Raw genomic sequence first — 27,952 nt, forward strand, 5'->3', positions numbered from 1 at the left:
ATTATTATTACTAGAATATCGCCCGCCTTTGGCGGGCGAATCCTAGTGTTGTTCGCATGCTTCGCATGCTCACATGCACACACGCACAACTGCTCCAAGCCATGTTGCCCACCAAAAGCACTGTTTCTTCATGTATTTTGTGTGTGTGTGTGTGTGTCGTAATGTCTGCACTACACTGTCCCTGCCACCAGGGGACACAGTAGGCCTACTACACTCGTAAGTACACTGCACCGTGGAACTATTTGTAAGTCTGTGTTTCGGCCGGAAGGTTTATAATGGACGTACTATGATGTAATTCGCGTCATAGCATTAAATTATTGTTTTGTTTAATTGTACATCGTGCAAGTACAATACGTTCAGGGAAAGCAGCTAGGAATGTAGGGGGGAAATGCAGCGAAGTATGTGTGAAAGGAGGAATCTGTAGAAGCAGTGGTGTGAGAGTCTATCAATGACATGCTTAAACAACACCAGGAGCTGGCCTGTCTATTATAGTAGAAAGATTATTATTATTATTATTATTATTTAATTTAAGTTTATTTATTTAAGTTTAGGCATTTTGTTGCATTTATTAATAGGGAATAGTGGAGATATACAGAAAACAGGGAGAGCGAAATGGGGAGTGACATGAAGCAAAGGTCGCCCGGGATTGGGATTCGAACCTGCGACAAACACTGTCAGGCTACAAAGAGCCTATGTGGTACTGTATGCTCTTAGGCCTCTTATCATGGCACATTTTCAGATCATGTGATTTAACGAATCTGCTTTACAGATTAACTGGTTTGTAGGTTACACATAGGTCTATATACTGTAATGAGTGTGTGTGTGTGTATGTGTGTGTGTGCATGTGTGCGGTGTGTAGCCGGGGAGGGGGGCATTGTGCAATGCTTGTATTTTAAGCCAGTGATAACATATTTTTCAATTCTGGTATTTTATGATGATTGATGACCCCTGTTGTCATGATGTCAGGTGCTGAAACTCCCTAGGTAAGTAATTTAGATAGCATGTTTTAGATGTCTTTTGTTTTTATAAAGTTATTTTACTGAATAGGAGCTTGGTCTACCTACGTTTTTTTCTTAGATTACTTTAGGCTTTTAAGGCCTATGTAGCTGGCACTCGGTCCCTCAGATTACTCTAACAAGCCAGCTGCAGATCGAGTAACCAGGGAGCCAGTAACCCCGGCTGACAACAGCCGTAATCAAAATCATCATAAGCGTGCTCTTATAATAGACAGAATTAATTGGAAGCCTTATCATTTCTTTATTCCAGACACAGAGCGATCATGGCTGAGTACAAGCTTGAGGTGACAACCGGTGACCAGGCATTTGCAGGGACTTTAGACTGCATATATGTCACCTTAATTGGAACTGAAGGAGAGAGTGAACGCACACGTTTGGACAACTTTGGCATAGATTTTATTGCTGGAAAGGTAAGCTCATTTAAAGGGATGATTGTTGCTATTTTGACTGTTGCCATTTACCTTATGAAGGAAAGAAAAGTTCAGCAATGTTGTTTGGAATACATGCATCCTTAAAGGCAGGATCCTGTTTAAAAGGTTAAAGCTCTATATTCTGATAGTAATCATTGTTTGTTAAAGAGCTGGAGAGACGGGTAGGCTCTGGTACTGAACAAACTGAAAATATGTTTTTTCGGCCAAACAGGAAATACAGCTTAACGTTGTTCCAGTTCCAATTGTTTTGCCCATTTTTTAGTTGCATCACTTCCAATTTCACTTGTTTAATCTGTATTCTGTGTAAGTTCTCTCTACTGATTGGATAAAATAGGTATCCTGACCTGAAAATGTATGTTCTGTTTACCAAAGAGGAGAACCGTATGAAGAGAAGCAACCCACACTCACTTGTTCATTAAGAGTCTTTTTGAGCGGTGGTCACACCGTCTCCATAGCGTGGCCGTGTGTGTAGGTATGTATGTTTGTATGTATGTATGTATGTATGTATGTATGTGGGTGGGTGGGTGGGTCTGTATGAGGCCTCTAGCCTGTGGTGTAGTACCTTTTATGACCACACATGTTAAGGGAGGGGCGCTGTTTTCAGGCCAGGCCAGGCCAGGCACACACACACACACGCACGCACGCACACACACACACACACACACAGGGGGGAAGGGGGGAGGGGTTGGTGGGTAAGAGGGTGCTGTTGAGACTAGCCTGGGGGGGGGGGGTTGGTGGGTAAACCACCGCTCAGTTCACACGGGTGTGATTTTTTAATATCGAAACAGCAGCAGCAGTAGTCAGGACATGAACAGATGCGTTTCGGCCCATAGGCCATCAGGTAACACTGATGATGGCCTAAGGGCCGAAGACTCTTAATGAACAGGTGAGTGTGGGTTGCTTATCTTCAAACGTTTCACCCGAATTCCGCACCCAAGAGAACCAGAAATAAGGCAAGTAGGCAACGAGTGAGCGAACCAGTTCTTTGAAGTGATACCAAAGAGGAGAGACAGGGGAGACTCCTGTTACTGAACAAACACATAGCAATAGCAATGACTACTGTCAGAATATAGCCTAGAGGTATTTGACACTTAGTTTAAAATAAGAAAACAAACAAAAAAATCACTTAGCCTACCTTTAATTTGTGTTTAAGTAAATGTTTGCATTGAATGCTACTTTTGACAATGCTGTTTAGTCTTTGAAGTCAGGTGTCTGCCTTGCTCAAAATAACCTGAACAAGTTTCCCTGACCCCCCCCCCCCCTCTCTCTACAGAAGGGGAGCTACACGGTGAAAACCATTGTACATCTCGGGCAGCTTCTTTTGGTCAAACTGGAGAAAGATGCATATGTTAAGCAATTAGATGATGCATGGTTCTGCTCTACGATCGTGGTGACTACTCCCGAGGACGATGTCATCCTTTTCCCATGCTACAGATGGCTGTCCGATGGGGAACAGGTAGAGCTGAGAGGAGGGAAAGGTGTGTTGGAAAATAAAACAGACACTATAATATACGGTAATTGTGGTCAAACATTCACTCCCGTTTCTTTCATGTGATGACTCTGATGTTTTCCTGGTATTTTCCACGGCATAACTATTAGTCTTTGTCCTCAGCCATGAAGGCTTTTGAGGATGACCACCCCCTTCTGACCGACCACCGAAAAAGAGAGTTGATGCGTCACAACGACTTGTACCAGTGAGTTGTATTTGTGCAAATTACATACTGCAAGAAGGGTTCTTGTTTTTGGTCAAATGCTTCTCAAGTTAGTTCTAGCTCAAACCCCAACGTACGACCGGATACAAATATTATGTTTTTCATTCTGTTACCTACAGGTGGGGGACATATGGTCAAGGGCTGCCACGCACCAGCGCTTTTAAAGACAGTTCTGAGATCCCTGATGAAGACTGTTTCTCAGTCTCTAAAGCTTTTGAATTTGCTTATGAAAAACAATTTACGTGAGTCCATATTGTTCATTGTAAGAGGAATTCCTACATACTGTATAACAAGGACAATTAGACCTAGTATTAAATTGTGATGGAAAATAGTACCATTACTTTTTTCTTTTTTTCCCCCAGTAACGTTGAACTCAAACTGAAGGGTCTGAATAACTCTACTGAGCAGTGGGAGGACTTTGAGGCCATGAAAAAGGTTTTCTGGTTCAAAGAGACACCAATGTCAGGTATGAATGGACTTTTAACGTTTGTAGCGTAACTCAGTGGAACATTCTCATTGATTACAAATACAATAACTACAAGGATTATTGCTTACATGCAAGTGGTGTATAATTAGCAATGTTGCATTACATCCACATCTGTAAAAAAAAGCTCTCTGACCCTTAGGTAGTGAAACAGAAACATTTATATGTTGAGTACAGTATATTATGAAAACAAAACATTTACCAATTATCATTCCTGTGTAGGGTACGTCACCGAACACTGGATGGAGGATGACTTTTATGGATTCCAGTTTCTCAATGGAATCAACCCAAATATCATTCAGCGCTGCTTGGAGCTTCCTCACAACTTTCCAGTCACAGAGGAGATGGTGAAGCCCTTCTTAGACAGTGGCAGCTCTCTCCAGAGGGAGATGGAGGTATGGAGTGTCTTACAGTGTATCACTATTGATATATGGTCTGTTTCAACGAATGTGTGTTAATGTCTGTGACATCCAGGAAGTATAAGACCTAGTTTCTTCTCTCATGCAGAAAGGCAATATCTTCCTCTGTGACTACAAGGGATTGGTTGGATTGTCCACTAAGGTGGACAATGGTGAGGCGCTGCCTTTGACACCTGCTCTCTGCTTGTTTTACATGAACCCAGAGAATAAACTGATGCCCATTGCAATTCAGGTATTTCACTGATGGGGTCATTCAGTTACTGTGTATAGTCACATTTGCAAAGGAATATGAGCATTGTTTACTACTGTACTACCAATAGTAAGGATGAGACACTGAGAACATTAGAGCCTGTTGTTTTTAGATGAAAATGTAAAAGAAATATTTTCTTTCCTTTTATCATCCCAGCTGACCCAACAGCCCTCAGAGCAGAATCCCATTTTTCTGCCCAGCGACCCAGAGTATGACTGGTTACTGGCCAAGATGTTTGTGAAACATGCAGATGGCATCTACCACCAGTTTGTGTATCATCTATTGAACACTCACTTTTTGGCAGAAGCATTCGCAGTTGCAACTCTGCAAAGCTTTCCAGTGATTCATCCTCTCTACAAGGTATGGTCATGGTGATCATTTAAATTATTATATATATTACAGAATTCTGAGTAAATGTCACAACTAGGTCATATGGCTGTATAAACATAAACTGTTTAGAACATTATTATTATTATATTAACAGTTTTGTACAATAAAACATATTTGAATATTGTACCACCGTTTAGAACATGATTCTGGGTTTACGATGAATCTTTAACATGATTCTTCTTCCTTCTTATCTGTCCAGTTGCTGATCCCGCACTTCCGTTACACCATCCAAATAAATGTTCTTGGTCGCCAACTACTTCTTTCACCTGGAGGGCCTTTGGATTCAGTAAGAATAATATTCAACTGTGTCAAACTTGAATTTCTACTTTCAAAGTTGATTTACATTTTTTAAAGTCAACCAGTAATATATGGTCCAAACTAAGGCGCTGTATCCAACAGGATGTTTTTCCCAGCTGAGAAAAGGTGCTCTCGTCCAAAAATTACCAGAGTTGAAAATATTTCAACTCTCAACCTGATTCAAATGCCTGACGTGAACGTGCAGAGCAAATTAGATGCTCAGCGCGTCAAAACAAAAAGGAACTAGAAGCAGCGCTCTTCTGAGCACAGCTCTCCACCAGGTGTGGTATGTTGGTTGTGGGTGTGCATTGGGTGGTATTGAATTAGGTGGTTATGAATGAGCGGGGTCAAACGCAATCCAAGGTGAGTGGACACGTTAGCTTCAGAGACAGTGAAGTGTCAAACAGTGTGTTTGTCAAAAAACAGCCTCATGGTGGCGCTATAAAAGGCTGATGTGAAAAATGCAGGGAAAGGGTTTTTCCTTGGCCTCTATAGGGAGTGCGCTTACAAAGTTTGAAACCGATCATTGGAGTTACAGGTAAAACCACAAATCGGCCTGTTATAGCGCCACCATGAGGCTGATTAAAAAAAATCCCTAGTGGGAATGTGTGTGTGGGATTTCATGATAATTGCACTTTGCGTTTGTGATTTGAGGCATTTTGTTCAAAACGGCTCAATCCTACAAATTTTGGGAGCCAATCTTGGCCAAATCGGACAGATCCATGTCGATCACATGACTGTCGAGATGCTGCCTACTGATTTGTAGGATTTTTGGACAAAATCTGTAAGAGTAGTGTACAGAAATGTATTTTGCGAACATCTGCCTCATGGTGGCGCTAGAACAGGCCCATTTGGAAAATGTGTGTCAGAGGTTCTGAATTGGCATCCAGGGAGTGTGTGTGCACATTTTGGCAGTGACCGGGCCAATGGCGACTGAGATTAGGTGGTAAATAACTGTGAGGACGCACGCACGCACGGATGGACGCACGCACGGACGGACGGAGACGAAAACATACTCTCCCCCATGCCTTCGGCTGGTGGAGACAATAAATGCCTTGCTCTACAACAAAGCTTTGTCTAATGCTAATTATTTATCTAGACTTCACTAACACCAGAGGGTACGAGTGAGCTCCTTGGAAGGTCTCATTCTGAAACGACCTACAGCTCCCTCTGTCTGCCAGAGAACATCGCAGCACGAGGCCTGGAGTCTGTCCCAAACTTCTACTACAGAGATGATGGACTGAAGCTGTGGAACATCATCAACAGGTGATCATTAACACTTGTTGTGTGACCCTCATTGAACCAACCAAGGATGCTCATTTAGATTGCAGGTTCCAGACCACTGCTACGGTCTTTTAACAACTTTAACCCTGGGCATCGCATTAAGCAAAAAATACAAAAGAATGTTTGAAAATAATGTATTATATTCTTTTGGTTAAGTGTTACAGCCTTTGTGGAATAGTTGCAGGGCAGGAGGATGTGTAGCACATGTGTTATGACACCTAAGAGAGTGATGGGCTTTTGGTGTTGACACCAATATCCATAGGCTATCTATCATTTATTTAATAACATAATGTTATATAGTTATCTATTTCATTATATACATTGAAATGTATATAACTATAGGCTACTAGTGATACTAAAATATTTTTCGTAATGTATCTCCAGCTTTGTAAGGGCAATAGTGGACCACTATTATCCCTCGGACAGTGACGTGCGTAGAGACTCTGAACTCCAGGACTGGATCAACGAGATATTCACCCAAGCCTTCTTAGGAAACAAAAGCTCAGGTATTAGTTTTCCTTCAATCAATTAAAATGTTATTTACAGTAAACCGCAATACCCACGGTATGCTGTTGACAAACTAGTTAACATATACACAACAAACTAGATAACATATACACTAGTAAACTTCATCCCGTAGGCAAAGCTTTGTTTATGTTTTATTTATAGTATAATGGCAAGTGCTTTACAGAACCTTTTTATGAATATCTAAAAAGCTGGACTAAAGCCTCCTAAAGGCTGTGCTTCTCATCACACTGACTGAAGACTTTGAAGTCATGTAGCCAAATAAAAAAAAAAGAGTGAGTAGCATCCTCAGCATTTAATTGGGGGTTCAAAGGCATGGCTCCTCCACCATAACCTCCATCATAGGCTGGCATGAACAGGTTTGGTGAGGGGACCTTTGGGTATCCTGGCCCGGGCTCTTATTGCGTTCCTCCATAACATAGCAGTGAGCATGGACAGGTTATATGGTGGTTCAGAAGGGTATCTCTGGCTGTCCAGAGACTGTCCTGACTTGTGCCGTTCTAATAGGGCTGTTAGTTATGGAAGGCTGTACCAGCGGGTGCGGTGGCATGGACGTGTAGCCTCCAGCCTGCGGAGTGTAACTTCCTGCCTCAGTAGCCAACTGCTTGGGGAGGTTCATACGCTCCATGCTGGGGTGGATAAGCTGCTGGTTGTGGAGGGTAAGCACCAGACTGAGGAGGGTAGCCTTGCTGAGGAGGGTATCTGCTGCTTTTCTTCTGAAGAAGATATCCTGGGTAACTCATGGTTGCCATGTCTCCTGTCACAATGACCGTCTAGAACAGGAATCTCCCAAACTCGAAATGCACCCTGGTAGGGGTACCTTCATGTATTACTTTTCACATAATAGATATAATAGATTTGATTTCCGAAATATTTCGAATTTGATTTAAGTGATTATGGATGTTGGATTGGGCTTATTACCTTGAACCTTGACCTTTTCATCCCATAGTTCAATCAATCAATTACTGGGGCGGCTGTAGCTCAGGAGGTACAGTACCAATGATCTATGGGTCGGTAGTTGGAATCCCGGCTCCTCCTGAGCATATGTGGAGGTGTCCTTAGGGCAAGACACTGAACCCCACATTGCCTCCAATGAGTCGGTCGGTGTCAGCTTGCCACCAATGGTGCATTAATATGGGAAGTGACTCTTCTTCCCCACTTCACCTCCCAATGAATGAACCATTGTAAAGCACATGGAAAAGCACTATAAAAATGCAATTCACTATCTTTGAGGCGATCTGCCAAGCATTCCCTTCATGTTTCTTGATCATTTTCAAACACACACACACACACACACACACACACACACACACACACACACACACACACACACACACACACACACACACACACACACACACACACACACTGACTGACAGGAGTGATTATTACAATAAGCATTGTTGCATGTACTGTACATTACTGTAGTTGACAAGATTGAAAGATAGACTATAATCTATCAAGGGTCAGCAATTTACTGATAGTGATGCCATGCCAATGCCTTAAGTAAAGTAACAAGTTGAAAGTTAATTTTACATTCATATATATATATATATATATATATATATATATATATATATATATATATATATATATATATATATATATATATATATATATATGTATATATATGTATATATATATATGTGTATATATATATATATATGTATGTATATATATATTATATATATATATATATATATATATATATATATATATATAATGGCTTTCATCCAAACTTTGGTAAGACAATAGTGCCATAATTATGTTGGTGGTATTTCTCAATTGGAAATGCAAGGCTGTGATTTAACCTGCTATGAAGTCTAATAAATAATGAATTTCTAAGCTTCAAGATATTAAAATGTCTGTTGGTGTTGATCTAAACAGGGATCCCTGCAGCCTTTCAGACTGTGGAGGAAGTGATCAAGTTCATAACCATGGTGATCTTTAACGTGTCAGGACAACATGGCGCTGTCCACCTTGGGCAGGTAAGATGAGAAAGCCTTCCTTGTTGCAAAATACACACAGATGTTAATCCAGATTTACAGCTCTTTTGTCAAACAATCACACATTGCGGATTACAAAGAAATATGTTCTGTATGATGCACATAATCTACTGCCAGGGTCAGCTGGCTGGGTGACATACACATTGTAATGTCATATTTGGACTAGTGGTGATATCATGGTACACTGTGTTCACTCCCAAAGATGTTTCCTATAGCCTCTCTACATTGGTTGCACGCACCATCATCCAGAGTCCTGCATTCTATCTCTTTACCCCATTGGCCCCATGCCTTTTCAATTCATGCAGTACATGTGCACAGCTCCAAAACATTGTCATACCATGCCCCTGACAGACAGAAATGTGGAAGAAGGTGTTAGATCAAGCCTTCTCCGTGCACCTTTGAAGTTTGCAGTAGTTGTTGAAGAATGCTTTTACATGTTGCTTTATTTTGGCTGGTTTTGTCAACTTGGCCACCAAGTGACTATTTATAAGTAGATCTCACTTCACATCTCACACACGCATGCACGCATGCATGCATGCACGCACACACGCGCGCGCACACGCACACACACACACACACACACACACACACACACACACACACACACACACATAATCTTCATAGCTAGCGGCACAAAGGACTGTCTGAGTCTGTTAGTTGAATTGTGATTTGTTTTGTTGTGACTTTTATGTGCTCTTCTTATCTTCTCTTATCTCAATTTTGCACAATTTAGTTTGACTATCAATGTTGGATCCCAAACATCCCTTTCCTTCTGCGTAAAGCTCCTCCAACCATCAAGGGGCAGTCTAGCTTGAAGACCTTGTTTGAGACACTTCCGAGAGTTGGAGAATCAGTCAAATTTGTGTCAGCAAGTTGGGTGCTCACCCAAAAATTCAAGGACTCTGTAAGTTTTACTAGGCATGGTTGAATTATGTTGCAATCACTCAGATAATCAGATTCACTGATATAAAATAGCTGTGAGACCTTGTTCCTAAACCAGTTTGCAACAATGTTTTCAGTGATGACTATACCGTATATAGGCCTACATTTACTAAAGTAGCCTACTGTTCTTTTTGAAGCACTTTTACTTTACTTGAGCCGGCTACTGTACATCTTTCACTCTATACTATTCTTTTTTTTTTTTTTTTTTTTTATCAGAATGACCCATCCAGAGCCCGTTCCCATACACACCCATTGTAACTTCAAACTCCATTTTAACCATGATAAAGTCATAAAAACGCCTTTCTTTTTCTGGTGACTACACTCCTAATAGGCTACATGAGCTGGTCGTGTTATAACCTTTTTCTTTATTTTATTTTAATTTTTTTAATTGGAAAATGGGAAAAATTTTATACAATAAAAATATATTCAAAATAAATGAAAAAACGTATTAGGAGAGTAGTATGAGTCACCAAGAACAGATGTTTTAAATGACTTAATCATGGTTAAAATGTAGTTTAAAGTTACAATGGGTGTGTATGGGAACGGGTTCTGGATGGGTCTGTCTGATAAAACGAATATCAAATATCTAAATATTGAATGAAGCAAATTAAAATCTGTCCAGGGTGTTCACAAAAGCCTGATTAAATATGACCAGACGTTTGTTTTTGTTTTTTTGACGTGGAATATCTCTTTAAGTAACTTTCTAGATTTAGATTCTTATTACATAAGCCTTTGTTATTTTGGAAAGATTTAGAGTAGGCTATTTTTGGTACTTTAAGTATAGTTTAATGCCATTACTTTGTACTTTTATCAACATTTTTTAACATATTTTTACATAACATATTTATAGTGTTTCTATTTTTACTTACAATAAGTAACAAATCTGAGAACTTCTTCCACCTTTTGTTTTCCATCTTTTCCAGATTCCCCTGGGTTCATATCCTGATGAACACTTTGATGTGCCTGCTCCAAAGCAGATGATCAAGGAATTCCAAGCAGGGCTTTCCTTCCTCAGTGAGGTCATTGCAGAAAGAAACACAGCACTGGTAGTGCCGTACAACTACTTAAACCCTACCGAACTAGAGAATAGTATAACCATTTAATCTGGGAGAAGGCAACAGCAACACTTTTGTCCCTGTGACCCTGATGAAGACAGATACACATTGGTCATATTTAGCCAGCTAATAAAGCATCAGAAAACTGAGAGACCACGTCCCCTTACTGTTTCACTGTAAAGCTTATTATTGCCTATTTTTAAACCTACACAGTTAAGAACTCATAAAGCCTCATCTGTGTCAGTATTGTTCGATTTCCACAGGTTTCAAGGGAACTATGAGGATGCTAGGTGCAGAAGTCGTTGTCAAATGTTTTCAAATGCTTACTCTCCAAAGTTTAGTAAGAAACAAATGTGCAAAACAAGAATCACAGCCTGACTATTCTTATCACTCAGGCTATTGTTCATGATTATATTATTCTTTCATGTAAGTGATGCTGTTTCATTCAACCTATACTGTATGGAATGCTTCGACAAGAGTAGGCCTAGTCTAAATTTTGGGTTCAAGGTATCGTTGTTTGGTTAATGAATAAAGGTAAACTAATAAAGGCTGATCTGTTTTTATTCCACTTAAAACTACATTATCTGCTCTACTCAATTAAGGAAGCCACCCAGGTGCGGTTCTTTTTTGTTTTGAGTTTTGACTTGGGCCTGTCTTTTTCATTTTATTCTGACTTGTGTGTGCACTAGGTAGGCCTATAGGCATATCTTTATGCTATGTCTTATTTTGTAACCAAATAGAGATACACTTTGGCTGTCTTTGCTCCTGAAGAGATTGGTGCCATTTGTTCCAGAATGTCAAACCAAACCTGCAAAGGAACATTGCAAATAATCATGTACTTGCAACTGTGTGGACAAACCTCTGAAAGGTTGTGCAATAGTGCAAATGTAGTGTGCTTTGAAGAAAATGCAAAATGCCTGTGGCCTATATGGAGAGTTGCTTCATGATTTAAGGAATCCAGGGAAAATGCTAATTTGATTATACAACCTGTTTGAAAATGTGTTACAGCACAACATTGTGGTGGAGTGACTTCCTTTGCCTACTGGGATTATGAAAACAAAAGAATACAATATTTTTTGAGGTTCCAAACAAATATTCTCTATTTCAGGACAAAAAAAAGAAGCAAAAAGTCAAATAAAATATGGACTAAAAAACTGTTTCTCATAAAATCCTGTTCTTTGAGACACGCTATCCAGCTTAATAGGAATGTGTCTAACTTCTGTATCACATATTTTAAAGCATTTCCTGAGGCACTGAGCCTCCCGAGTTAGGAGATGCAGTACAGTAGAACTACATTTATTCCTATGGTGGATGTCTGTGTACATAGCACCACCTAGTGGTTCATGCCATATCTTACTTATATCTTACCATGAACAAGCCATGCCATCTGCTCTAATGAGCAGATGGCACGAATAGACTTATATTTCAGAAGACCTGTATAACGTTACAAGACTATAGGAGCATACTGCTGCCTGTTGGGTGTATGCCAGGCAGCACCGAACTTGACCACCACATATTTAAAGCAGTCCAGAAGTTGGTTTTCATGGTCTTGTGGTGTGCTTTGATGAGTGTATCGAGTCTTTATGAACAGTGACATACTGTAGCCTCACTACAACAGTATTGCAGTCACTTCTCGGCTCAACTAATGACTAAATTATCTCAATAAATACAAAATATTCTGTAAGAGTAACCACACAGAGTCCAAGAATAATCCCTTTAAGTTTTTATCAAAATTGTAACCCTTGTTTACTTCCCCGCAGAGAGCACTGTTTGAAAATAAGCATTGACGTGATTATTATTGCATTTTCTGGACAACATATTTCACTCAGGAAGGAAAGTGTTCTGTGAAACACAGAGCAATAAGACTACCAATATTTGTTCATTTTACCAATGAGTACAAACTTCAATATCAACTAAACCTGAACAAGAATACCACAACTGATTATCAGAAATAGAAGGCAAAATTAAAATGATGGCATTTGTTTCATACTTTCTTCTTCAGGAGAACATGGTTTATGATATTTGCTGTCACGGAACAGCGTGTTAGAACTCCTCTTCAGCGTTGCGACTCCTGCAGGCCTTCAGCTGCTGCAGACGCTCCATGCACTCCTTCATGCTGCGCTCGCCGTGAACCTTGTTGTCCCGCGTGCGCACGTTGACCGTGTCACTCGTCTTCTCCTTCTCTCCCACCACTGCAACCACGCCAGAGGAAGAAATGCAAATAAATAGCTAAACCAAGGGTCTTCCACAGCCACAGGTGGTCCGGGACCCCTAGGGGGGTCCTCCAAATCTTTGTGTGATAGAAGCATTTTTTTCTCCTTTTTTTATATTAACCACTTGAACCCTAGCATCCATATTCTGAGAACTTTAGCAAAAAATAGCAGATCTACAAGCTCACACCGAGCTTGTAGATCAGCTATTTTCGGCAAAGAGGTTTGGTGTAGATGAGAACTCTGTACTAAGTACAGAGTGAAGGGTCAAGTTTATTAAGTATTGACGGTTCAAGTGGTTTAAATATCTGAAAACACAAATCTACATGAATCCAAAATGGACTGATGATTGCGCCTTCAAATGATGAAACTATATGGTATCTATGGGTTTTGGGGGTCCCTGCTTCATCTCTCTCTCGACTAAGGGGTCCTTGACCTAAAAACGTTGAAGACCCCTGAGCTAACCAACTTAATAATAGAACGATGCTTCATTCTTACTCTGTGTTTTGACAGCGTCGCTCGCCTAAAGTTGTTGTTAGCTTGTAGATCGGCTACTTTGGTGAGCGAAACATTGTATAATGAAGTATAATTCAGGCTTCAATTTGAGATGGAGGAAAGACAGACAGGTTACAGGTATTGGCACTAACCCAGGATGAAGTTGTACTGGGCCAGCTGTGCATTTCGGATCTTTTTGTTAAGAGTGCAGCCAGGGTCCACATCCACATCTACCATGAACCCATTAAGGTGGAATTCCTGCCGGATCTGCCACGTTGGAAGGGACAAAACAATTCATTCTCCAATTTTAGATTTTGAAAAATAAAACTTTAAAATACAGTTTAGTGGTATTGATTAAGAACCAATGATTTCTCATTCAGGAGCTGAATACCTTTTGGGCGTACTCTTCACACGTGGGTCCCACCGGCACAACCATCACTTGACGGGGTGAGAGCCATAGAGGCCTGGGGAAGAACACTTGGTCAGTATGAGTCCAAAATAGATAGTATACTCTAGGAACCAGCTTCAACATTTACTCCTTTACTTACCTTGAAGATATTTAGAGATCATAAATAATGTTTTCAACAATCAATTCCTCATTAATTAAATCTTTTTGTATTTGATTTGACTATGCCAATTCTCCCATGTAATCCCTGTCACTGCAGACAGACCCCTACAAATTGGTCTTAATTAAAGAGGGAGTAGACAACCTTCATGTCTCCTCCGATATAAATTACATAATCGCAAGCCACTTCTTTTCATCTGACAGTGAGGAGTTTCACCATGAGAGCGCCACCGGTGGTTTATCATTTTTTAAGTCAAAGTGTCGATATTGAGTTTACTGCGTCCTTTCAGATTTTAACATGTCCGAAAGACGCAGAACGTGTACCTACTGTAGCAACATTAGTGTGTGGCACTGAAATGAAGCACCAAAAATTGGTTCAGTAGATAACAGATGTATCGTCTCAGATGTATCGATATCCAACCCTACCGCTATGGTCGGTTAAAGCTATACTGTGTAAGATGCTCAACTAGTGGTCAGTAGCCCTATAGCAAACCGCGGTCGCGTTCGCGTCTTTCGCCCGTTTTTCGTACCTTCACACCCCCGCGTCTGCCTCCACAACGCCGAGAGCTATCTTTAGAGGGGTCCCTGGTTCCTGTGCGTTCAGGCATTCCGGAGAAACGGACTACTTCACCCTGCCTGGTAGGCGAGATTACCTTTTGAGTAAAGAGACACACGGGCGACTACAAATATGGCGACCCCACTTCAAGATGCGCTGTGATTGGCCGGTAGTGTACCATGTGTGCATGATCGGCGATGTGATTGGGCAACGTATACACAACGTATACAGATGATGCAGATTACGTCATTTTGGCGCGAAATCCGGTCCACGGCCAGGATCATAGAAAACATATAAAGAGAAGGCTTCAGAAGCTGAAAATAACGGAGTGGGTGTTCTAAAACTTTAGCGATTTAATAGTTAGGACAATTTTAAGATTTGTTTTATAAAAAAAGTTACATGGTACAACTTTAATAGCTAGAAAAGTCTTCCAACTCTGAAACTAAGTGAGAGTTAAGTGATGTACAGTATGTTGCATTAACACCAACCATTTGCCTCCATAGTTTTCAGTCAGGATGGCGATCATCCTCTCTAATGATCCCAGAATGGCTCTGTGGACGATCACTGGCCTCTTCTTGTCGTCCCCTTCGTGGCTGCTGCACACACACAAGAGCGTCAACGTTTTATTAAGAAAGTGAATGGGCTAAAACCTGACTTTACACCGTATCTTGCAGCGGCATCAATGCCAGTGTCATTATACCAGGCTGCAAGTGAATACAAGAGTCAATAAAACCCATACAGAGTCACGAAAGCCATGTGTACCTGACGTAGGTGAGATTGAAGCGGATGGGGAGCTGGAAGTCGAGCTGGATAGTGGCACACTGGTGGTATCGACCAATAGCATCATGGATCTGAATGTCAATCTAGTGAAGAAGACGACATACTGCAAATGAAACCAGTCATGTAGCTGTCCTGTATTCCAGAGGAATCAACACTACGTAGGTGAGATTGAGCAGGGAGTTCAAAGTGGTCCCTGTGTGAATAATGGTCAGTTGCTTCACTATATCGTACTGCTGCTCACCTTTGGTCCATAGAAAGCTCCATCACCGGGGTTGAGAACCCATTTCTCTCCGAATTCATTCAGGCTGTTCTCCAGTTTCTGTAACATAACCAATTTGTTATCTATCTAGATATGGTTGTACTCTATGATGAGCTCACTCAACCAAGTCAGCAGACGAAGATCTCCTTTTTAATGATTGCATTTGTTTATTTTGGCTTATTATAATGTTTTCCCATTTTAATATGGTCATAAATGCCTGGAAACGTAATGCAAAACAGGCAACTGAGGGGGACGGAACAGAAACTGGATAAAGGCTTGTGGATGTGAAAATGAGAACTATCAAGGTGATTGTGAATCACTTCCTTTGTTTTGCATCAATTTGTGTTGATTTAAGGGTTTAGAATGACTCTGGTGGTTTGCTTGAGGTAAAGAAATCTCTTTCTTGAAAGTTATTTTTTTTTGTATTCCTCATACTCATATTTATTTTCATTTACATAAATTGATACGATAAACATTCTGAGACCCTTCAAAATCAGTGCCCCAATCATCATCTATGGAACAGCTGCAGTATTCTCCATCTACTGTAAATCACTGTGTTGTTTTGCCATACATGTGAGGGAATCTGAGAGTTGCTGGACAAAGAAAAAGGCACACATCAATTGTTAAACACAGTGAAAAGGTATTAAACCTCTTACCTTCTCTGCCTGGTCCCAGAGCTCAGGCTCTCCCAGGAACTTCTCTGGTCGTGTGGACAAGTTGAGTTTGAATGTGAATCCAAACACATTGTACACGGTCCGCAAGAAGTCCAGGCAGCCTTTGATCTCATCCTCAATCTGGTTTCAAAGATGAAAACAAATCCATTGACTCTTTTGGGCTTCATGACACTGACTAAATCACACTGCAATAATTCTATTATGACTATTAAAGAGTTGACAATTTTGAAATGGTAAATATCAAATATGGCCTAAATTATTGACTCACTACAGTACATTTGAACCAACCATTAGAAAAACCATGACTCATAGCCATCAACAACTGAAATATGTCGTTATTTAGCAAGTGAACTTTCAATGTAATATGCAACTCCAGCAGACAAGCCCCAGGCGGTGCATTTGTCCGACCATATGGCAGGACAGTCAATGAAAACACGCTGTAGAACAGTCATTCAGTTATTGGACCCACACTGTTGTAAATATGACTAATGTATAAGACATTTATGATCCAAAGTATCGCCAGGAGAACATAGAAGTGATGTTAAAGACCTGACGGAGAGGTTTTAAACTGGTTATGATTGCTGACAGTTGCAGATATATGAGGCAACTGAAAAGCTACTATCTGACATTGTGTTGAAAATGTGACATGTAAAAATGTCACTGTGGTATCAGTGTGGTAACATAGGAGTGATGTTAAAAGACCTGACGGAGAGGTTTTATTTTTTATGATTAGTACTGAGAGGTATTAAACTGGTTTACGTTTGCTGACAATAGCAGATGTGAAGCAACTGAAAAGCTATAATCTTTTTTTTAATTTTTTATTATTATAATATTTATCCCACGATTGTGTAACCCATTTTCAACCCGTGCCAATTGCCTATGTAATCCTGGGCTCTGCTCTCCCTCCCGTTGTCTCCCTGCCGCGCTTGGGGAGACAACGGACTGACCTCATGCTTCCTTCTATGCATGAGGAGGCCAAGTTGTTTCTTTTCACCTGACAGTGGGGATTTCCCCGGTTTGGACGCAGCGCGTAGAAGGAACACGTTATTCTAACCAGTTCCTTTCCCCTCCATCAAGCGCCCCGGCTGACCAGGGGGAGGCAATATAGGGACCAGGATTACTGCATGTTTTTGTGAGGGTATCTACCCTAGGAGATACGGGGAGAATATGCAAACTCCACACAGAAAGGCTCTATCGCCAACCCCACCTAGGGTGTGGGCGCTGATGACGCGGAGGAGGGAACACGCCCAGGACCCAGGACCTTCTAGCTATGAGGCGACAGCGCTAACCACTGCGCCAGGTGCCACCGTGCCCCCTTGAAAATGCCTCGAAAATGCCTCGAAAAGCTATAATCTGACACCGTGTTGAAAAAATCTCAACGCCACGTTGTGGGCCTCACCTGATCCATGGAGCAGAAGATGTGGGCGTCATCCTGTTGGAAGCGGCGAACGCGGGTGAGACCAGTCAGCGCTCCTGACAGCTCGTTCCTGTGCAGGACGCCAAAGTCGGCAAAGCGGATGGGCAACTCTCTCCAGGAGCGGGGCCGATGGTCGAACATCAGACTGAATGGGACATAGTCAGGTTGTCTTACTGAGTTTGTGCAGATGAGAAGATGAAACATCAAGCATGCAAATATCTTAAAATCAGGTTAAGGATTTGAAATAGAGCCTTTCTTTAAAGTGCACTTGAAAGTTATTACAGGGTACATTGAACGATTAGAAAAGAGGCTTTACCAGTGACCGGGGCAGTTCATGGGTTTGAGGGCAAAAATCTCCTTCTCCGACTCAAAGGAGAACATATTCTCACTGTAGTGCTCCCAGTGCCCGGATGTCTGCCATAACTTGCTGTTGTAGATGTTGGGTGTGACCACCTCCTGGAAACCCCTCTTCCTGTATTCACTCTGAGAAGAGTAGGAGACATTTGCTTAAACTAAAATAAAATGTCCTCAAAAGCTACAATAGATACTCAACTTAACACTTATGTTGCAATGATTTTTTCCGGCCAATGTCCCGCGTTGCCATGGTTACCATAGACTTCCATGTAATTGTGCAAGTGTGTAAAAAGTGCACGCCCATGCCTAGATGATGCACCACGTGTAGGCCCCTGCAAGCCCGACGGGACCCGACCAGGGCCCGGCCCGGCCCGCCAAAACGGGCCGGGCTTGGGCTCGTTTCGAAACTCACCAACGGGCCTAGGGCCGGGCCCGGGCTTAGAACCATGCTCGGAACATTTCGCGCTGTGAATTTCACACATGACGTCTCTGTGTGTGCGCTTAGCTAGAATGGAGTGTGGTGTGTGAGTGAGTGCTGCCTCCCATAGCCTTCTAGGCTAATAGCCTTCTAGGCTATGGGTTCTATCCGTATCTATAGCAACCACGGCTCTGATTGGTCGTGACATGAGTACATTAGCCAATGGAGAGCCGCAACGAGCCGAGGGCTTGACGGCTTTTCTTTCTTCTCACAGTCACACAAGTCTACTCTGCGACTCAGCGAGACTAGAACATTAGGAGCACTACTGCAGTTTCACCCATTTCACCGTCATTTCTCAAATAAATCGCCCTGTAATGATTCCCCGACCTCCCGAGTCCCGTATCAGTTACGGGATGCGTGCGACGATACTCTGTATTTTACGAGATGGCCACGGGCGGCAAGCCGACAATAATATCAATATCTAATTGCTGTGAAGATATACAGTAACATAACAAACGGTGGGTGGAGGAAGATTTCTTGCGTTGTGATGTGATGTGTGTGTAATTACTTGCTGTGCTGTTGTGTTGTGTTGTGTTGACTTCTTTCTTTTAATCAGAGCGCAAGACGAGCACAGCTATAGAGGGCTGTACATCTCTCAGTCTCCCTCCTCTCCGACCATAGTTTTCGTCGGAAAGTTTCGACTTTCTGACGTGCGTGCAGCTTTCCGAACTCAAATTAGGAGTAATCCTTTTCAGAAGTTGCAAGAGATGTCATTTTGTAGTTGAACTGGACCTTTCCGACGCAAATTTCGGTGGTCTGTGACAGTATGGACTCCCCTTGAGAGTGTAGCTGCAGCAGCGCGCAGCGCACACAAATAATTAATTAATAATAAGGTGACGGGCTTCGGGCCGGGCTCGGGCTTTAAATAGCAGCACCAAACGGGCCACGGGCCGGGCCTGGACTGAAGTCCACGGGCCAGGGCCGGGCCCGGGCCCACATTTTAGGCCCGTGCAGGGGCCTAACCACGTGTGTAGATGCTGTTCACAGCTTTCAAACAAAAAAAATCCGCTTGGAAATCCGTGCAGGCATTCATGATTTATCAGCCTTTATGTTTTCTTCAGATGTAAACAAACATGGCTGCCATGTTTGAAAGAATGGGTTGGTATGGGGGTTAAACATGCAATTTCGCGATCGCGATCATGCCTAATACATTTCTGGAGGTCCAAAAAAAAATTTTGAAAAATTTTTTTTTGAAAAAAAAAAATATGTTTTTTTTTCAAAAACGGCCCAAACTCGGGAAACTCGGGGTTGGCACAGCACTAGTACCAATACAAACTCGGGAAACTCGGGGTTGGCACCATATGTGTTAATTTTCTTTGGTTTTTATAATGGTTTTTGTTTTTTATGAGTTTCTTGCTATTTGCTGACATCATTACAACTGTTTAGGTGTACTATTTTTTTATTATTATTATTGTCTCCACCAGCCGAAGGCTGAGGGAGAGTATGTTTTCCCCTCCGTCCGTCCGTCCGTCCGTGCGTCCGTGCGTCCGTGCGTCCGTGCGTCCGTGCGTGCGTCCTCGCAGTTTGTGAACAGCTAATCTCAGTCACCGTTGGCCCGATCGCTGCCAAACTGAGCACACACACTCCCTGGATGCCAATCTAGAACCTCTGCCCCACATTTTTCAAATCAGCCTCATGGTGGCGCTATAACAGGCCGATTTGTGTGGCCTGGTTGTTACCAGCTAATCTCCGGCGCCGTTGGCCCGATCGCTGCCAAACTGAGCACACACACTCCCTGGATGCTAATTCAGAACCTCTGCCCCACATTTTTTAAATCAGCCTCATGGTGGCGCTATAACAGGCCGATTTGTGTGGCCTGGTGGAGACCTGTGCTCGGAAGAGCACTGCTTCTAGTTATTATTTTATTTTATTTATTTATTTTTTTATTTTTGGGGGGGGGGGGTCTCGAAATGTTAACTGTAGAGATTTTACGCAATTATAGTAGTATGTAACTCACTCTGATGAACTCCATCAGGGTGTTATAAATGAAGGATCCATTAGGCAGGAAGAAGCAGCTCCCTGGGCTCAGGTCATGGAAAAAGAACAGGTCCTGCTCCTGGAAGAAATACACAAAGATACAGAGTATGTTGGTGAGTGCAACACCAGTTTCTCTTTAAGATGATAAAACAAGCCATGCTTTTCTGTGGCAGGCTGGCAGCATTAAAATAGCTGATCCAGTAAACATTACTAGCATCTCTATTATTACGATTTTTGTTTCCATCAGCCACGACCACATACTGTACCTTTAAACAAGGGACCCCACACACGCTTTCAGGTTTGTTGTAAACCATGACTTCAAATATAATTCATAATGACATTAAAGATAGCACAGAAGCAACCCAAATCTTTACATCATTCACAAACACAGCACATGCTGTACAAATGAAGAAAGTTGCTATGATCATATTTTACAGCTACAGAATGTGATGGTAGTCCATACCCGTCCCAGTTTGCGATGGTCTCTGTTCTTTGCCTCCTCCTGGAACTTCTCCCACTCCTTGAGCATCTTGGTGTCAGGGAAAGAGATTCCATAGATTCTCTGGAGGCTTTCCATATCAGCCTTTCCCTCCCAATAAGTGGATGAATTCTGGAATAACACACAAGTTGACGTGTTGTGAGCTTGTAGATCTGCAATTTTTTGGCAAATGTTCTGCCCCAGGATAATGGATGTGGGGGATATTTTGATTATCACGTTAATATTGTAAAATCACATTTTGTTGGTCACAATAATCGTGCCATATATCGTCCCATCTTTAGTTCAGGCCAGGGTAGAACCTGGAAATGTTTCTTCTAGTGATGAGAAAACCCAGCAAGAGCAGCTCGTCACCTTGTGGATCTTCAGGGCCTTGATCTTTCCGGTGTGTCTCACATGAGGTCCTCTGCACAGGTCAATCAATGGACCACACCTAGAATACACAGCATGTTTTACATAAGTAATATCTGCTGCTGATGCTGCTGCAAAAAAAAACACCACTTCCCTCTAATAGTTGTAAATAACTTGAATTTCTATTCTTGCTTGCTTCACTGTAATGCACCAACTTCACCAAGACAAATTTGTTGTATAATGCAAACATACAGTATTGTAATAGAAATAATTCAGATTTCAAACTGAAATTCTAAACTTTTTTAAATTACAAAACATCAGCTTACCTGTAAACCGTTGTAGTAGGGGTGGTGACTTTCTCGTTCAGAATACGGCACTTAAACTTGTTGTACTGTGAAAAGCAAGAGTAGGTTTGAGAACGGCAAGTGGTGGTAACCAAGTTACCACTTCTACTGTATAGGGGTGTTAACGTTTTAACAACATTTTACATCTCTGATGCTATTCAGATCTGACAACCCCCACAAATAGCATAATATGATGATATAAACCTAAATAAACAAATACAATAAATGGTGTCCTCTCAACTTGAAACATGTTTGCGGATGCAGACAAAAATGGGAAACGGGGGTTTTCAAAAGCTTGCATAATGTAGGCTATAGCGTACATTATGCGGTTAATAATAATTGCTACTCTATCAGGTAATAATAAATGATATGCATATACATATCTAGGGCTACCGTTTTGTGATGCATGCTTTATTATTTAGATCTCTTGGTCCATAACTTTGTGGAAAATAAATTACATATCCGTAATCTATATATAGAGTATACTTAAAATATAATAAATGTCAGCGGGAAAATTACCTATAAAACTATTTTCGATTGGAATGTTTATGGTCTTCTAGACAAGTATTTGTTTACTCAAATATACATTTTCACCCCTACTACTGTATAGCTTTTTGTTTTGTATGGTGATTCGGGGTGGGTAGGTACCTTGAACATTTCCAGGAGGGTCTCCTTCTTAATCTCCAACCTCTCGAAGGGCTGCTTCTCCTTGATGATCTTCTTGCACAAGGTCTCCAGACCTGGAAAGTCATTGCTTGATACGCACCTATCAAACGACAAGTGGGGATAAGACCACAACACAAGCCGTAGCAACTTTTGGAGCCTACTGTACATTCACATTCAATTGTGCTTATAACTCTTAAGTTGGTTTGTTGCAGTCTTTCTACCAAATATGTTTCCATATGTTCAGACATTTTGTCCAATAACACAATTCAGTTATGGCCAAAACCCTAGTCTAAAACACTGGGTGAACCCTACAAGCACAGGCATTATCCAATAACAATGTCAAAATGATCTTGAAACCCCCCCTCGCAAGCATCACATTAGTATTAATGACTTCAATACAGAAGGTGTGGAAATAATTAGACAGCCTTCTAACATGCCTGCAAGCCTGAGAGAGAGAAAAAATACATCCGTTTCAATTAAAGGTCAAATGAAAATGTGGTAAAGTTGCTTACTAAGGTGGCATATTCAAGCTTGCTAAAACCTCAGTTACAGTGTATGAAACATGTATAGTGTTGTCATTAGCGTTGCGAGTGACAACGTTGTGCAATGGAGAATAAATTAGTATGCAATGTGCAATGGAGAATAAATTAGTATGCAATGTATGTACTGTATTTGTACCACCACCCCCCTGAAAAATAGTCTTAATTATGCAAACCTAGTAACCTACGTATATTTGCCTTGTTATTGGTAAGAAAATAACCAGAATGACTGCTCCTAACCCTTGAGGTGCGAACAAGATGTTAAAGAGAACTGATGCAATAACTCATGCACTGAAGACATTTGTCCAAACTTACTCATCCTCAAGGTACATGTCATAGTAGAAACCGTTCTCGATGGGTGGACCGTAGCAGAGGCAGCCTCCATACACCCGCTCCATGGCTTCACCCATGATATGGGCACTGGAGTGCCAGTATACCTGAGGAATAGTCAAATAAATAACGTGTAATTATGACAAAAGCACTGGGGCATGAACCTTTGGTAAGGTTGCTTTACAAGAACCCAGATGAGATGCAAGAATTGGCCAAAATGTTGGTCTAATAAATGCAGTTGGCATCTAGCACTGGTGTACAACTCCTTTTCCTTTTAACTAGCTGGTAAATCATTGTTGTGAGCTTGTGAGCTTGGACATCTGCTATTTTTTGCAGAAAGATTTGGTGGAGAGGGAGTTAAAAAAAGTCCAAGAAGTACAGAGCCAACCCGGTCAAGTTTACTAACTACAGGTATAGAGGTTTAAGTGGTCAGTTCTCGAGTAGGAGCGGAACAGACTTACCGCTTGGGCTTCCTCGTCATCAAACTTGAGTAGCTGCAGACTACAGTCATTCTCCAGTGGTCTATCCAAGTCCCATACACTGTTGTCCACTTTAGCAATCACTGTGTTATCAGCAAGACCTTGGCTGAAAAGTAAAAAGAATAAGCACCTCAAACTCCCGGGATTCAGAGATTGCAGAAAGGTACCAGGTACCACTATCGGTTCCAATGAAAATAAATTGGAGATGTTACCGATCAATCGGCAATGGATCGGATCGGGCCGATCAAAGCGTGATCGGCAATAATCGGTGGTTTAGATCAAAAGGTAAATTCACCGATCCGATCCGATCGGTGCATCCGATCAACCAGCCGTTCAGTATGCCCACTTGAGGCCATTTTGGGGTATTGATTTCCACAGTGCTGAAGGAATAATTAGTTACTGCTATGATAATAAATACATACAATGCTGGTAAATAACTATAAGGCAAATATATAAATGAATTCATGAGTGAATGAATTAATTAAAGTTAAAACATTAACATTTAGAAAATATAAATAATATATAAATAATAACTTGATCGGATCGGTGATTGATCGGTATCGGGTGATCAAACTTTTGTGATCGGTGCTCGGTGATCGGTTCCAAAAAACCTGATCGGACCATCCCTAAAATAAATATAAACCTCTGCAGCTGCCATCTTTCAACTCCACAACAGCAAGGTGCTGACCAATGACAGTGACAGGAAAAAGGAAGTACTAACCTGATCCCGCATGCCACCTGGTACGGTGTGGTCTTCCAGGACTCGCCCTCCACCACCTTCCCATCAGGCAGGGTCACCTTGATGGGGCGAGCATCATTCGCAGCCTTCTCGGCCAACAGGGCGTCGTGTTCCGCTTTCAGCTTTGTGTAGAGAGACAGGCGCCCCTCAATATACTGAGGTGCTGGGGTCATCTGGAATATAACAAGACATAGGTAGTATGAGACAACATTGGGAGGGGTGGCAGATCTATCAGGCGCTACACCTTACAAACACTTCCCACATTGCCTGACTCATGTACCTCTTCTGGTAGTCTCGCGTAGCCACACAATCACTGAATGCTACAGTATATAGAGTCTGGAACTACAACTCCTGAACGGCGAGTAATGGAAGTTGGCATTTACGTTCATAAAAAAAATGTTTTAATTTAATTTCTGATAAGCAGCAAGCTAAATATGCTTAAATGATTTTTATTCATATAAGGATAAATGGGCGCGATGTTAAAAATGAAGCGGAAGTGGGGAGGAGGCTTCACTTCCGCTTTAACCGGGCACTCATCATAAGAACTTCCGTCCCCCAGACTGTTTGACGGGAGCATTTGCAAATCGCAGAGTCAAAAGTCTGGCCACGCGAGACTACTCTTCTGGCCACACAACAGCCCATGTCTATTCTTTGGTGTTGTACTTGCAGATGCATTAAAGCAGATTAGAGGTGTGTACACAATGTCATCCTCATTTTGTAAAGACAAAACTTGAGCTTCTACTCGAACAAACATGGCAGGCTAGTAAAGCAATGCAGCTAATACAATTTGTGGGTGAGTGGGTTAGGATTTAAATCAGGTGTGCCACTGGTCAATGCTTGCACACACATCTACTGTAATCGAACACATCCATTATTATCTTTAGCATAATCTGTGTTTACTTAAATTATTATCTATTAACAAAAGGTATGCAGTTATGCACCTCTTCATGAGACAAAATAAACCCGGCTTTTACAGTTCAGCTTTTTATAGAACAAACTAGCTCAGGTAACTGTTAGACATGATTGTGATATTGATTTCAATTCATATCTCTCAGCCCTACTAATAGTACTGTATAAGGTCAGTCTTATGAAGCCCCTCACATAGTTTTTAACCAAACCTGAACTGAATAACAAACTACAAAAACAGCCTGGGGTTACATCAGCTTTTAACACTCAGGATTTTACAGTGTTTTCCAGATTTTCTGTTGCCAGTTACACAACTCACTAAATAGACCTCCCATCTTTTTTTTTTTTTTAGAAAATGTTATTAACAAAATCAATAGCCCAAAACAATGCATAGCCAAATATTTATTCTAATTTAAAAATATTTCCATGCCTTTCCAGGGGCTGACACAAAAGTTTGGGCAAGTGGAGTTTGCTTTCAGGTTTGCCGACGGGCAAGTGCATTCTGTCTTCATTCAATATTTCTGGCTTTTCATTAAGAAAAAGGCTACCTTTTTTTATGGATGATTTACTTTTCGGGCAAGTAGAACATGGCCTGTACTTGCCCTCTTATTGTCAACCCCTGCCTTCCAAAACTAACAGTGGCATCTTTGTAGCATCCGACAGCGTGATTTGGCATCTCACCTCTGTCCGGCCTACAGATTCTCCTGTAGCGACTTTGGCCTTCTTCTTGCCTCCTTCTTTGCCACCTCCACCCTTGATAAAAAAACACAAGTATCAGTTAGTTACATTTTGTTTTCCATAATAGATGTGAACAACCCACACATTACCTACTATACCCAAGTCTTGGGCTTAGATACAATTATGGCCCGGGCGGTTGGCTTGGTGTCTGGGCACCTAAGCTGTGTAATCCTGACGACCTTTGCTGCATGTCAGCCCCCCATCTCCCCATTTCCTGTCAGACTACTGTATACCTATCAATAAAGAGATAAAGCCCGCCCCCCCCCCCCAAAAAAAAAATATCTTTAAGATACAATTATGATCTTCTGCTACATCCATGAACCAAAACTAAATGTGTGACTGTGGAAACATTATCTGAAACATTCAGTTCTTTTAGATGAAAGCTTTAGTTTACAGCATTTTAAAATGTAAGTCACCTGCATGCAAACACTTAGCCTTGGATCACAAGACTGTCATCTGTCATATGACAGTCGTGTATCAAGGCTAGCATATACTGTATGTAGCATAATGTTATATGCTGATGTGTGTATGTGTAACACACACACACACACACACACACAATATACGTGTATGTTTAAGCTACAGATAAATCCATGTATGTCTAAAGCTACAGCTACCTTCAACAAGATATTCATGCACTATTATGTAGCATATTGTTATATGCAGAGGTGTGACACACACACACACACACACACACACACACACGTGTGTTTAAGCTACAGATGAATCCATGCAGCCTATGTCTAAAGCTACAGCTACCTTCAACAAGCTATTCATTTAACCACTTATGTTTCACACTGCCTACAGTATCTGACCTGTTATCTCTTTCTTTCTTTATCACCCTCCAAATTTCTTTGACATGGCAATAGTAGAAGTTCCCCCCTACCTTTATAACAACTGCTGTAAACAAGACCTATGTACCTGTACCTTTTCCTATGCAAACTTCTAATAAAGTCTTCAATCAATCAATCAATCAAAGACAAGTTCACTGAAGAAGATATATAGGATAGCTAGCTACACAGGCTTATCATTGACAGACAGTGAAGCACACTGCTACAGTTAGCATGACACGCTATCAGTTAAACCTTTAGTTATTTTATTTAGTTATAGTTTACAACCTTTTTGCCTTCGTCCACATGAAGCTCGCTCATTTTATCCGCCACACAGTCTTCTGCCATTAGAAGAACAGTTGGGCTTTCCCTCTGAGGTGAAATAACTCAGATGAATGAGTTGGATATGTGTCTGTTTTCACCACGAGTGAGCCGGTGTCGAAGGATGATGCTGTGACTGTGTGACGTTACCCGGATATTGTAAATCTGATGCAACATAACAACAGAAGGCGGAGTTTAACCATATATGGATTACTCCAAACGGAGGCTTCGTCGTACGACGGTGCAATGCAACTTGATGACGTTGATGATGTGTGTTGAACTCGGTACATGCAGGGTGATGTTTCTGGATGTAAACTACTGGGATAATCCATGGGATAATCATGTCAAATCTGGGAATACATTCCTTACCAAGAAATGTGTTTGTAAAAGTTTGAAATTCAATTTCCCAGGGGGAAAAAAATTAAATAAATGATTCTGAATACATATTGCAAGCATTTGTTTTGCACAAAAAACACGCCTTGACCTCAGCTTGACCTTGGGCTCCCAGAACATTCACAGATTGTATTAATATCCCCTGACTATTTGTGTTTTGAAACCCAAAATAAAATAACTAGTTTTTTAATCTTGATAATATCCTACTTGAGCAGTGGTTCAAAAACTTTTCAAGCACCCCAGT

General features: G+C 41.4%; 2 protein-coding genes across 3 annotated transcripts; one reads left to right on the top strand and one right to left on the bottom strand.

Moving 5' to 3' along the window:
• Nucleotides 1-1,279: 1,279 nt before the first annotated feature.
• LOC308295635 (hydroperoxide isomerase ALOXE3-like) lies at nucleotides 1,280-11,092 on the top strand (the record flags this gene model as incomplete). The annotated part of the gene is made up of 14 exons (XM_080738684.1): nucleotides 1,280-1,426; nucleotides 2,721-2,925; nucleotides 3,060-3,141; nucleotides 3,522-3,625; nucleotides 3,866-4,038; nucleotides 4,151-4,294; nucleotides 4,469-4,672; nucleotides 4,902-4,988; nucleotides 6,099-6,265; nucleotides 6,668-6,789; nucleotides 8,696-8,796; nucleotides 9,548-9,718; nucleotides 10,680-10,802; nucleotides 11,075-11,092. 14 exons carry the CDS (start codon nucleotides 1,280-1,282, stop codon nucleotides 11,090-11,092), a joined length of 1,848 nt encoding a protein of 615 aa, XP_080594810.1.
• Nucleotides 11,093-12,556: 1,464 nt separating this feature from the next.
• On the bottom strand, nucleotides 12,557-27,424 carry tars1 (threonyl-tRNA synthetase 1). 2 transcript variants are annotated; one of them, XM_080739100.1, is made up of 19 exons: nucleotides 27,283-27,424; nucleotides 26,108-26,179; nucleotides 24,503-24,693; nucleotides 23,764-23,887; nucleotides 23,288-23,409; nucleotides 22,416-22,533; nucleotides 21,750-21,814; nucleotides 21,427-21,505; nucleotides 21,040-21,186; nucleotides 20,557-20,655; nucleotides 18,084-18,250; nucleotides 17,750-17,912; nucleotides 16,333-16,470; nucleotides 15,659-15,736; nucleotides 15,400-15,500; nucleotides 15,126-15,230; nucleotides 13,908-13,980; nucleotides 13,669-13,783; nucleotides 12,557-13,003 (listed from the first exon to the last, which is right to left on the bottom strand). In XM_080739100.1, exons 1-19 carry the CDS (start codon nucleotides 27,340-27,342, stop codon nucleotides 12,855-12,857), a joined length of 2,166 nt encoding a protein of 721 aa, XP_080595226.1. In that variant the 5' UTR covers nucleotides 27,343-27,424; the 3' UTR covers nucleotides 12,557-12,854. The 2 variants fall into 2 exon arrangements, with proteins under 2 accessions (XP_080595226.1, XP_080595225.1); XM_080739099.1 differs by having other exon boundaries at nucleotides 15,126-15,233.
• Between the last annotated feature and the right edge of the window lie 528 nt (nucleotides 27,425-27,952).

The sequence above is a fragment of the Nannobrachium achirus genome, assembly GCF_963921795.1.
Source record: "Nannobrachium achirus genome assembly, chromosome: 12".
Lineage (NCBI taxonomy): Eukaryota > Metazoa > Chordata > Actinopteri > Myctophiformes > Myctophidae > Nannobrachium > Nannobrachium achirus.

Excerpts from the sequence above, each read along its gene's own strand:
- tars1 (XM_080739099.1), bottom strand. The coding sequence starts at position 27,342 with ATGGCAGAAGACTGTGTGGCGGATAAAATGAGCGAGCTTCATGTGGAC. Across the intron at positions 21,187-21,426 it reads AGGCCCTGAAGATCCACAAG|AATTCATCCACTTATTGGGA; the intron begins GTGACGAGCTGC and ends GTGTTATTCCAG. Across the intron at positions 20,656-21,039 it reads ACCATCGCAAACTGGGACGG|GAGCAGGACCTGTTCTTTTT; the intron begins GTATGGACTACC and ends TATTTCTTCCAG.